Genomic DNA, 13,364 nt, shown 5'->3' with positions numbered 1-13,364 from the left:
GCCCTCTCTCAAACCTCACACATACTCTTCTGTCCATATAATTCGTAAGCAGCTTCTGTCTATCATTTCATCTGAAATATAACCAATTTTAAATTTACAACATACTCCCGAATGTGCTCTAATACAGCAGTGATTATGAACCAACCAGTCCCGTAACAGAACCAGTGACGAGCTATACATTTTTAACATTTCCCTCCACTCCGCCCTGGGATGGACTGACACAAGGAGAACTGCAACCTGACCCACTATGACCCCGCAACACCTTCCAATGACTCACACCAGTCTCTACCAGAGGCCAACTACTGTGTGGGGAGTCCAAGGTGTCGTATCCCTGTCACAGAAAGCATTGAACTGAACTGCGCAAAGACCTAGAAGATGGCTTGTTTTGAATGTCATAGTCCTTCTACAGTACAGTACTTTCATGTGCCTATTGTGTTGGAATCAACGATTAATGATGACAATGATTCCACTAGAGCGCAGGGTAAAGTTTTTGACATCAAACATTATGATGTGGAGAAGGTAGTTATAATGAGGAAGAAAAGGCAAACTCAAGACTCACAGGCCTCAAGGTATATCATGCCATTTTTTTTAATCCGCCATTTGTACTTTTTACGGAAGTCTTATTAATTTAACATTATTATTGCCAGAGTACAATTTTTAGCTACGCTGCCAGCTTCTGTTAGTGTCGAGGGTGTGCTGGAGTCTATCCCACCTGACATTGAGCGAAAGGCAGGGTACACCTTGGACTGGTCACCAGCTAATCATAGGGCAAATAAAGAACTATTCACACTCACATTCACACATTTGTACAATTTTTAGTCTTCAGTTAACCCAACATGCATGTTTTGGGAATGTGGGACGAAGCCGGAGTACCCAGAGAAAACTCACGCAAGCACAGGGACAACATGCAAAGAGCTGAGATTCGACCCAGGATCTCTTGACTGTGAGACAGACATGCTAACCACTAACCACCCTGTTTACATGCATGGTGCACCTTCTCCAAATTGCTTCACCACAAAGTGAGTCACATGCCACATATAGACAAATTTATTCTCAATAAGTTTAAAAACATGATTATTATAAAACATTAAGAGAAAAAGAGTCCCTGCAAACAACTCCCTGAAGTTGACGATGACAACGTTATCAAGAATCTCCTGGTTACGTTTTGAACTATATTACTGGTGATAAGAAGCCATTGGCGGCTATAACAAACATGGACTTTTTAAAACCTATCCAATCACTAGACGTCGCAATATGCTTTGCTGTTATAATATATTTTTAAAGCGCCTTTTTTAAAAGTCCTCTGCAGACAAATAAAGCAAAAGGTTACTTCCATTATCAATCACCGTCATAATCATCATCAGGGCATGTAGAAAGGATGTAAGCATGCACAATAAGCTGTTTTTGCATAAGGTCAAAGCAGATGTAGCCAAACGTGATGAACTTACTTGCAGCTCGTTGTTATTGGCCATCATGTGCTTCCAGGTGACTCCTATTACCGCCCGCTTCGTTTTAAAGATCAGATCATGGTGCAATTCCTAGTTGCGTCTAGAAAGCGGGCAAACGTCGGGTGCACCGTAGTCAACAACAGTCCACTCCGTGAAAAGTACTCGGAGGAAGTGTCAACCTGAACCCGGACAGGAGGTATTTTGAGCGCAGAGGAGAGAGGAGACCGTCGCCTCCTGCCTGGACCTTGAGCCGCATCGCGCAGTGCAGCGTGTCCTGCGGTGGTGTGAGCGACGGGTGCTGGGCTGGCTGTCTGCTCATCCTCTGGAGGGGGCGCACGCAAACAGTCGCCCGGCGGAATCAGCTCCAGCTCACGCGGACGCCCGGGGCCATTTCGCCAGCTGTCGCGTACTCCGGATCCGACGCGGTCGAACTGTGACAGCAGCTCGAGGTAGGACGGAAAACAGACGTGAAGTCACTTTAAGGAGGAAAAAGAAAGACTTCACTTCCGGTTCACACTTTCAAAATAAAGCTACTATGGTGCACGTCTGTCTCAGCAAAGTGTCCATTGTTTTAATTATGGAGTACGCCACATCTCAGACAAACGTCGTCTAGGATAGTCTCTCGTTAACCACAACCCTTATGAGGACAAATGGTATAGAAAATGGATGGACAGGGGCGGATCTGGGGGGTGGCCACCAAGACTGAAACCTGCTCACCCTGTTGGCCACCTCCGGTACGTGTGCATTTTTGTCACATTTTGTCTTGTCCAGAATTAATGTACATCTCTTGTGGGCTGTGATGTTTGTTTTTTTTTTACAGCAAAGAGAGACCAGCTGAGAGTGACAGACATGGGACAGAGAGATGAAAATGTGACCTTTTCGAGAGCGAGTGAGCCCCATGTTTACCCTTGTTCAAGTGGACCTCCGATAAGTAACTCTAATGCACTCACTCGCCGAGTTCGTCTGTTACCTTCTTGTGCGCTACCTGTATGAAAATTAAAATTTTGATATTATACTATCATTAATATATATTGATACATTGTAAATGCATCCATTAAGGTGTATACATAAAATAAAATAATATTTTGCTGAGCTAAATATGTGCTGTCAGAAAAGTAGTAATTTTGTACAACCCCAATTACAATGAAGTTGGGACATTGTGTTAAACATAATTAAAAACAGAAAACAATGATTTGAAAATAATGTTCAACCTATATTTAATTGAATACACTACAAAGACAAGATATTTAATGTTCAAACTGATAAACTTGATTGCTTTTACCAAGTAATCATTAACTTAGAATTTTATGGCTGCAACATGTTCGGGGCCGGGTGCAGTGCGAGCTGGGCGGTGGCTGAAGGCGGGGACCTTGGTGATCTGATCCACAGCTACAGACGCTGGCCCAAGGGACGTGGAATGTCATCTCTCTGGCAGGGAAGGAGCCCGAGCTGGTGTGTGTGGTTGAGAAGTTCCGACTAGATATAGTCAGACTCTCCTCCACGCACAGCTTGGGCTCTGGTACCAGTCCTCTCAAGAGGGGTTGGACTCCCTTCCACTCGAGAGTTGACCATGGTGAGAGGCGCCGAGCAGGTGTGGGTATACTTATTGCTCCCCGGCTTGGCGCCTGTACGTTGGGGTTCACCCCGGTGGACGAGAGGGTAGCCTCCCTCCGCCTTCGGGTGGGGGGACGGGTCTTGACTGTTGTTTGTGCCTATGCACCAAACAGCAGTTCAGAGTACCCACCCTTTTTGGAGTCATTGGAGTGGGTGCTGGAGAGCGCTCCCGCTGGGGACTCCATCGTTCTGCTGGGGCACTTCAATGCTCACGTGGGCAATGTCAGTGAGACCTAGAAGGGCGTGATTGGGAGGAACGGCCCCCCCGATCAGAACCCGAGGGGTGTTCTGTTATTGGACTTCTGTGCTCATCACGGATTGTCCATAACGAACACCATGTACAAGCATAAGGTTGTCCACACGTGCACTTGGCACCAGGACACCTTAGGTCGCAGTTTGATGATCAACTTTGTGGTCGTGTCATCAGACTTGCGGCCGCATGTCTTGGACACCTGGGTGAAGAGATGGGCGGAGCTGTCAACTGATCACCACCTGTGGTGAGTTGGCTCCGATGGTGGGGGAAGATGCCAGTCCGACGTGGCAGGGTCAAACGTATTGTGAGGGTCTGCTGGGAACGTCTGGCGCAATCCCCTGTCAGAAAGAGTTTCAACTCCCACCTCCGACAGAACTTTGCTCATGTTATGGGGGAGGCGGGGGACATTGAGACCGAGTGGACCATGTTCCGCGCCTCCATTGCTGAGGCGGCTGACCGGAGCTGTGGCCGTAAGGTGGTCGGTGCCTGTCGTGGCGACAATCCCCAAACCCGTTGGTGGACACCAACGGTGAGGGATGCCGTCAAGCTGAAGAAGGAATCCTATCGGACCTTTTTGGCCTGTGGGACTCCCGGAGGGTGTGTTCCAACTACAGGGGGATCACACTCCTCAGCCTCCCTGGTAAGGTCTATTCAGGGGTGCTGGAGAGGAGGGTCCGTCGGGAAATTGAATCTCAGATTCAGGAGGAGCAGTGTGGTTTCCGTCCTGGCCGTGGAACAGTGGACCAGCTCTACACCCTTGGCAGGGTCCTCGAGGGAGTTCGCCCAACCAGTCTACATGTGTTTTGTGGACCTGGAGAAGGCGTTCGACCGTGTCCCTCGGGGGGCCCTGTGGGGGGTGCTTCGGGAGTATGGGGTACCGAACCCCCTGATACGGGCTGTTCGGTCCCTGTACGACCGGAGTCAGAGTTTGGTCCGCATATCCAGTAGTAAGTCGGACTCGTTTCCGGTGAGGGTTGGACTCCGCCAAGGCTGCCCTTTGTCACCGATTCTGTCCATAACCTTTATGGACAGAATTTCTAGGCGCAGCCGAGGCGAAGAGGGAGTCCGGTTTGGTGGCCTCAATATTGCATCTCTGCTTTTTGCAGATGACGTGGTTCTGTTGGCTTCATCAAGCCATGACCTCCATTTTTCACTGGAGCAGTTCGCAGCTGAGTGTTAAGCGGCTGGGATGAGAATCAGCACCTCCAAATCTGAGACCATGGTCCTCAGTCGGAAAAGGGTGGCGTGCCCTCTCCAGGTCAGGGATGAGATCCTGCCCCAAGTGGAGGAGTTCAAGTATCTTGGGGTCTTGTTCACAAGTGAGGGAAGGATGGAACGGGAGATCGACAGGCGGCTCGGTGCAGCGTCTGCAGTGATGCGGACTTTGTATCGATCCGTTGTGGTAAAGAAGGAGCTAAGCCGAAGGGCGAAACTCTCGATTTACCGGTCGGTCTACGTTCCTACCCTCACCTATGGTCACGAGCTGTGGGTCGAAAGAACAAGATCCCGGATACAAGCGGCCGAAATGAGTTTCCTCCGCAGGGTGTCCGGGCTCTCCCTTAGAGATAGGGTGAGAAGCTCGGTCATCCGGGAGGATCTCAGAGTAGAGCCGCTGTTCCTCCACATCGAGAGGAGCCAGATGAGGTGGCTGGGGCATCTGATTCGGATGCCTCCCGGACGCCTCCCTGGTGAAGTGTTCTGGGGACGGAGGAGACCCCGGGGACGACCCAGGACACGCTGGAGAGACTACATTCTTCGGCTGGCCTGGGAACGCCTCGGGATCCCCCGGAAGAGCTGGATGAAGTGGCTGGGGAGAGCTAAGTCTGGGCGTCCCTGCTAAAGCTACTGCCCCGACCCCGGATAAGCAGTTGAAAATAGATGGATGGATGGAACACATTCCAAAAAAGCTCGCACAGGGTCATGTTTACCACTGTGTTACATCACCTTTTCTTTTAACAGCATTCAATAAACGTTTTGGAACTGAGGACACTAATTGTTGAAGCTTTGTAGGTGGAATTCTTTCCCATTCTTGCTTGATGTACAGCTTCAGCTGTACAACAGTCCGGGGTCTCCGTTGTCATATTTTATGCTTCATAATGCGCCACACATTTTCAATGGGAGACAGGTCTGGGTTGCAGGCAGGCCAGTCTAGTACCCGCACTCTTTTACTACAAAGCCATGCTGTTGTAACACGTGCAGAATGTGGTTTGGCATTGTTTTGCTGAAATAACTAGGGGCGTCCATGAAAAAGAGATTGCTTGGATGGCAGCATATGTTTCTCCAAAACCTGTATGTACCTTTCAGCATTAATGGTGGCTTCACAGATGTGTAAGTTACCCATGCCATTGGCACTAACACAGCCCCATACCATCACAGATGTTGGCTGTTTTGAACTTTGCGTCCATAACAGTCCGCATGGTTCTTTTCCTCTTTGGCCCGGAGGACACGACAATTTCCAAAAACAATTTGAAATGTGGACTCGTCGGACCACAGAACACTTTTCCACTTTGCATCAGTCCTTCTTAGATGAGCTCGGGCCCAGAGAATCCGGCGGCGTTTCTGGGTGTTGTTGATAAATGGCTTTTGCTTTGCATAGTAGAGTTTCAAGTTGCACTAATGGCTGTAGCGCTGAACTGTATTTACTGACACTGGTTTTCTGAAGTGTTCCTGAGCCCATGTGGTGATATCCTTTACACATTGATGTTGTTTTTTTGATGGAGTGCCGCCTGAGGGATTGACGGTCACGGGCATTCAATGTTGGCTTTCGGCCTTGCCGCTTACATGCAGTGATTTCTCCATTCTCTGAACCTTTTGATGATATTAGATGATGAAATCCCTAAATTCCTTGCAATTGTATGTTGAAGAACATTGTCCTTAAAATGTTCGACTATTTTCTCACGCACTTCTTCACAAAGAGGTGAACCTCGCCCCATCTTTGCTTGTGAATAATTGAGCAATTCAGGGAAGCTCCTTTTGTTCCCAATTAGCCTGTTCACCTGTGGGATGTTCCAAACAGGTGTTTGATGAGCATTCCTCAACTTTCTGTCTTTTTTGCCACCTGTCCCAGCTTTTTTGGAACGTGTTGCAGGAATAAATTTCTAAGTTAATGATTATATGCTAAAAACAATAAAGTTTGTCAGTTTGAACATTAAATATCATGTCTTTGTAGTGTATTCAATTAAATATAGGTTGAACATGATTTGCAAATCTTTGTATTCTGTTTTTATTTGTTTAACACAACGTCCCTACTTCATTGGAATTGGGGTTGTATTTAATAAGCTTGTTACCTTAATTGTAAGAGCCTGATATTTGATGATTGCACTTTTGTCTGAATTGTAAACAATGTAAATTAATATTGTATTGGTGCCTTCATTATTTCCTCATTTTATAGATGCCTTTTAAACGCACGTTAAGCATTCTGTGCCAAACAAAAATGATCACTCTGGCCATCCCACTGAATATTCTCTTGTCTTTGAACCCGTAAATGAATGGATTGGGCATCAGCTTTTTGACTAAAAAGGTGTTATTAGGTTAAAAACAAGCTCTTATTTTGAAAGTGTAACATAATACTCCACGCTATAACCAAGGCTATTAGTGACAGCTTGATTCAGTACAGACATTTAGTTTGCTTCATCCGGACCTGTTGACTTGACAAGCGGAAACTACAAGCAAGTAGGCGCTATCAGCTGCCGCCTCATTGCTATACATGTATAGTACACTAACTGGCCACAATATTAGGTACTCCTGCACGTTGAGATCCAATGCAGGAGCTTTATTATAGTGGTTATAGTTTACAGTGGTGTAGAACGGGACTGCATCATACTAATTGTTTCTAATATTAGATGAAACTAGATAAAGTGTGTTTGGAATAGAAAGATATATATCGTTGAATTTTCAGGTATGGGCTAAATGTTACATTGAACAAAGTCTATACAATGTAGTTTGGTTTCAGTGTTGGTGGTTATTTGTTATTAATTTGTCGGTATATAATTTAAAGGGGCACTAAACACAAGGTTTAAAAACTTTCTGTTATATTTTAAATGTGCGTATTTTCTTTATCTGATGCAGATTACTTAAATCTATGAAGTATTTGTTCTAAATAATAATAATAACAACAACATTTTAAAAAACGCATCTACGGGGTCTGCCACTTTTACATCATTACGTGTGTGAAAGCATTATGTACTGTATAATTAAGTAATCACTTTTTACTGAACTAAGAAAATATGTGACATTCACAAATGTTGACAACAATCTTCACACTTTATTAAGTATTTAAACAAGGGTTTTCTCAGTTTTGCAAAGAAAGTGATTTGGCAAATGCAACGCCAAAATCTGTGCAGTACAAAAGATGATAATGTCAAACTTTCACATGATAACAATACAATCTTCAATGTAAACACTCACATTTCACGTTAATACATCAACATTACATCCAAACACAATACATATCAAGAAACACAAGGGAAATTGAGGCACTGTAGACTATGTTATCTGAATGATATCGGTCTCTAAACATGCATTGTTAGTGCTGGTTGTGCTTAATTGCTCATTGGAGCTGCCATATTCTTGTTAAAAATGTTTGTTGAATTAAATCTGCGTATCTAGCAGCTATCAGCAGCACCTACTCATATTTGTCTTACAAATCTTATGCAATACAACATACTTTGTGTTACCGACGTAGAAATTGATTTAAAAACAAAATACAGTATAGCCTTTATCGTGCACATGCTGCTTTCAAATGAACACATATATGCAGATATAGAAACTCCTTACATATAAAATTGTCTGTCTCATACTAATACATATCTATAATCTATATCTGTATTGTATTTGCTTTATAAATGGTTACATAATTTAGAAAACTATAACCTATATTCTGTACATGCTGCTTTCATAAGTCACGTCGGATTTATAAACACCTTAATTAGCAATACTTCATATGAAGTATTGAAAATATAAGTGCATTACATGTTTACTGCATTAAGTACACTATTGAAGTACAGTAATTAGTGGTAGTACATTGTAGTGTTTTCCAAATTTAACAAATGGTATTGTCTTGTTCAGCCTTTAGGTGGCACTGTTGTTATTTTTATCATCCGTATTTAGGTTAAACTTATTTTGCAACACGTTGAGTCACAGTGGTGCTTTTAAAGACTTTTAAATGCGTTTGATAACATCCAGTGGATATAAAATGTCTACACACCCCTGTCCAAATGGCATGTTTTTGTGATTTTAAAAAATGAGACCAAGATAAAAAAAAAACAAAAAAAACTTTACCATTAATGTGATTTACTGCTCACCACCAAAAGAACATCATACCTACAGCGAAGGATGGTGGTGGCAGCATCATGCTTTCAGAATATTTTTCTTCAGCTCCAACTGGGGCCTTTTTGAACAGGGAACTTTCAGTTTTAGCACAAAACCTAAAGGCTTCTGCTAGAAAAGCAATAAATAAAGGAGAGAACAGAACAACTGAAATTTATTTGGGTTAATCAAAGGACTTATTAGTTATAAGAGGGTATGCACACTTGTGCAACCACAGTATCTCAGTTATTTATCTTTATTTCCCCTTTCAATATATATATATATGTATATTATTATTTAATTGAGTTAAACAGGTTATATGTCACATTAATTGGGGGGGGAAAGATTTGTAATGATTAATCTTGGGCTCTTTTTTGAAAAAGTTGACATTTTAACATGCCCCACGTATATTAATAAATTAGGATAAAGTGATATGACGTATAATTTATCATAAAAATTCTGATTCAGCCATCACCAATCACAAAATAGTCTATAAAGGTGCAATGTATACACAGCATATACAGTATAAAAAAACCTCTTAGCATAATAACCTTATAAGAATAAAAATTCCCCACCAAGTGCCTCCCCAAAATGGCACATTGTCTCATCCCAAATACCCTTCTTCCCTCACCATGACATCATCGGGAACCTTGGCGACTCCCTGAATGCTGGCCGACCCAGGAAATGAGCCGACAGCTTTGGAATGTGAGAGGGATGACAACAACTGCACCCCTGACACCCCCACCCTGTCTACCAGCACCCTCGCAAACCCCTCACCAGTCCATTCAGTACCCTCCTCCCATAACAGGACAAGGAGGGCCTTCTTCTCTCTCACACCCCTTCCTCCAGTCCTCCATGACTGATGCCTCTATTGGGTCCATGAAATCCTGGTTGTCCGATGGAGTCACAGCAACATGTAGTGACTGGATGCTGGTGAATGTACCCAAAGCCTTTTCAGACTGGAAATAATCCTATTTGATGAACACAATGGTCTGTTTCATCGCACTCGTTTTTTTCCCCCTCCACTATGAAGGTTTGGTGGTCCACAATGCCATTAACATGTACATCAAGAAACAGAACTGACACCTACCTGTAGAGACACTTAAACTCACATGATAATTGAAGTAAAACATAAGTGCAATTTGACATAGCTCAAGAACCAGATACAGAACCACAACATTAGTACACCTGCACAATTTCTTAATTTCTCCGAGGGAACCCTCCCAAGGGATTAATAAACTATCTATCTATCTATGTATCTATCTATCGATCGATCGATCTATCTATCTGACATCCAATAATATAGCTCTAGAATAGATATATTGTAGCGTGTAGTACCCACATAACATAACAATTGTATACCAAATGTAGTGCTTTTAAATTCATTAAAACAAATTTTAGCCGTGAAGCATGCTCTCATACTATTTAACAACACGATATGCAGAAATCAATGACACAGTATACTTTAAAATGAATGGATGCTAAATGAAACTTCTTGTAGTCTTTTGATTGATTAAAAGACTTGATCAAAATCATCAACGTTGTGATTACTTGCAGTGTTGCACTGATGATAAAAAGAATAAAGATGTATACCGAGACTAGGTTTTGTCCATTACTTTGAAGTATTTGTGCGTAGCTAACTGGTATATGTAGCCTTGAATTTGTTTACGACATGGCTCCCGCTACAGCTCTAGCCTTTGATGAAATTTACTCTGTAAAGTTAAATAAAGATGGAATTGTTGCCCGATAGTCATGGGTAGAACCTAACATGCATACAGAAGTTCAAATATGTACAATATTTGCGGTACAAAACACATTATATCTTCACGTCCATGATAAACAGTTAGGGTTGGTCACATCGTGATTGCGTTTTATCAGAGGTCTGATTTCTATTTCAACACTAAAGTGGAAAAAAGTAATTTCCTAAACAATGCTATGTGTGGCTGCGTATTTCATTGGTTAATTCTTAAACTGTGTTGACTCTATAACACTGCATTTGGGGTGTGTGGAACCACCAGTGGATGTATTTCCCCTAACGGCTGTTGTAATAATGTTGAACTTTTTTTTATTTTTGTTATCTAAATTTGGGGCTTCGTGGCACTTAATTTGTCCAAGTGGATTTGCCGAACAACTTACGCTGCAGATAGTTCCATATCTGTTTTGGGTAACCACAAGCCAATATTACAGTAAGTGCTATAGCAGCTTTACACTAACAGTCTTTCAAAATCCAAAATATATAGACCTCTAGGGAAGCTGTTATTTTAAGGTGCTGCTATTTTACACTATTACTTTAATGTATTATGATAAGACTGTCCTGAATCCTGCCACCTAACTTACCAATAAGTATGTTGCAAAAGACCAAACTATTGTTTTTGTCTTATGTATTTCTTTGTGCACAGGTTGACTAGTGCCGAGTCTCCACTTCCACCACAGTCCAGTCTCCAGGTGGGGAGGCCCCCTGGCCGTCTGGGGAGTAGCTGCTGACTGATGTCACAGTAGCTGTAGCAGGACTGAACTGTTGCAGTAGGTTGGGCCACTTGGTGCTATCTAACGGATTCAAGGTTCCACCTGTCCCCACAGGTAGGAGGAGCAGGGGTGGGCAACCTCCATTTTCAGACAACATCAGGGTGTGGTTGATAAGCTGTTGAACAATGTCCACCTTTTGGTTCCACTCTGCTTCTTGAGGAGGAAATGGACACAGCTCTCTCTGGAAGTCTCGCATCCTCCTCTTGCCTTGCGTGTTCCTGTTGTGCGCTACTCTGGCATCGTCATCCTCATCGCTGGTTTCCATGGCTTCATAGATGGTGCACAAGCCCGAAGATGGCGATAGCATGACACCAGTCGGGCTCCTCCTCAGCTGCTGCTGTTGTTGGATCTGTTTCTGCTGCATGCGGTACTGCTGCTCCAGCTCCAGCTGCCACTGCAGAACCTGCCTGCGATGACGGTGCTCTTGCTGCTGCTGTTGCAGCTGAAGCTGGAGAAGTTCCCTCCGCTGCTTCTCCAACTGCTTCTGCTGTTCCAGCCGTAGCCGCTCCTCCTCCAACCACTGCCTCTTCTGCCTCTCCTGCTCTTGGTGGTGCTGCATTTCTTGAAGCTTTTCCTGGTGCTGGATTAAAGGTTGCTCAGTTTGAGCAAACTGTGCTGCAACAGCTGGGTCAATGGGCCTCCTGTTGCCTGGAACCAGTGCCAGATAGTGACCATTCGCTATGGGAACTGTGCTGGAATGGTTCTGGTTCCGGTTGTCTTCCAGGGAGCGTGTTTGCAGCCACTCATCCAATTCCCCTCTCTTCGTGTCTCCTGTGAGACATTAAGATCACTTTGTGCATCTGTTAGATGCATGCAGAAACTGAACAGGTGGCACAACAACAGGGACAAGGAGGAAGTGGGTTCAGGAGAAATCTCACAGGGTGAAGGTGCAACTCAAAGGGAAGTAATATTCATGACAACAGTTTACTCAATAAAACAATGTGCAGTGTAATACGTATCACATTTTAAAAAATATTTCCAATTTAATTTAATCTTATTATTTTATTGTATACAGTAGGAAATGAAGGCCTCTGGCTTCTCAATTATTTGTTCTCCACACCGGGAGAAAACAGCTAAAATTAACATCCCTTAAAAAAGACAATAGAATTGCAGCAACCAAGACTGTGGACAGTGAAAACGTTAAAGTATCTTAGCATAAAAAAGCATGACTATTTGCAGGGCATTTTAGGCGTTTCACATGACGTTACACCAGGAATAACTGCATCCGCATGATAACATTGCCATCCAATAGAAATGCTTGTACTTGTCTGTGTTTGTTATCATACAGAACAGCTGTCATTCTCTGCAGACATACAATACATGTAATAGGATAGACAGGGAATAACAAAGACAAAGAGCACTGAAAAAAAGTATAATTATAGTTTTTGTATATTAGTCATTAATTTAAAATACATCAGTATTAAATTACAAAAAAAATATATAACTGCCATCGGCATCACTGAAACTTGTGCTATACATAATCAGTGAACAATGAAACCTTGATGAATTGTGTTAGCTAAGGTATGATATATCTCCCACAATTTCAATATGTACAGCAGATACTGTACTCTAGGAAGCTGTTAGATATCAGCGAGAAGACCCTTTCAAACCCCCATAGTGAGAAAATTATTTAAACATGGAACTGTATTGTATTGGTCGACAAATGTAACTGATCCATCCATCCATCGATTTTCTGAGCCGCTTCTCCTCACTAGGGTCGCGGGCGTGCTGGAGCCTATCCCAGCTATCGTTGGGCAGGAGCCGGGGTACACCCTGAACTGGTTGCCAGCCAATCGCAGGGCACATACAAACAAACAACCATTCACACTCACATTCACACCTACGGGCAATTTAGAGTCTCCAATTCATGCATGTTTTTGGGATGTGGGAGGAAACCGGAGTGCCTGGAGAAAACCCACGCAGGCACGGGGAGAACATGCAAACTCCACACAGGCGGGGCCGTGTGAACCCCGCTCCTCAGAACTGTGAGGCTGACGCTCTAACCAGTCGGCCACCGTGCCGTCAAATGTAACTGATAAATGACAAAAACGACACTGATTTGACAATTGACCTAAGCTACCTCTGTCATCTTCTAGTACTATTTTAAAATCAATTGGGTTCTTGCTTTGAGAGCGAAATCATCCTTGAAGGTCGAAAACAATATGACAAATGGAAAATTCCGACAGGAAACCTGGGCCTAATGTAATGCAGTCTCG

General features: G+C 43.5%; 1 protein-coding gene across 1 annotated transcript in view; it reads right to left on the bottom strand.

The window, feature by feature from the left end:
• LOC133466492 (serine/threonine-protein kinase N1-like) overlaps positions 1-1,920 on the bottom strand; it is a 48,247-nt gene extending 46,327 nt beyond the window's left edge. The window contains exon 1 of the mRNA XM_061750266.1: positions 1,449-1,920. Within this exon, the coding sequence (XP_061606250.1) occupies positions 1,449-1,475 (27 nt within the window). The 5' untranslated portion in view covers positions 1,476-1,920. The remainder of the gene's footprint in view (positions 1-1,448) is intronic.
• Between the last annotated feature and the right edge of the window lie 11,444 nt (positions 1,921-13,364).

This window comes from Phyllopteryx taeniolatus, chromosome 16 (assembly GCF_024500385.1).
Source record: "Phyllopteryx taeniolatus isolate TA_2022b chromosome 16, UOR_Ptae_1.2, whole genome shotgun sequence".
In the NCBI taxonomy this organism is placed as follows: domain Eukaryota; kingdom Metazoa; phylum Chordata; class Actinopteri; order Syngnathiformes; family Syngnathidae; genus Phyllopteryx; species Phyllopteryx taeniolatus.
Note: the sequence above shows the minus strand (reverse complement) of the source record. Positions and strands in the feature narration are given on the sequence as shown.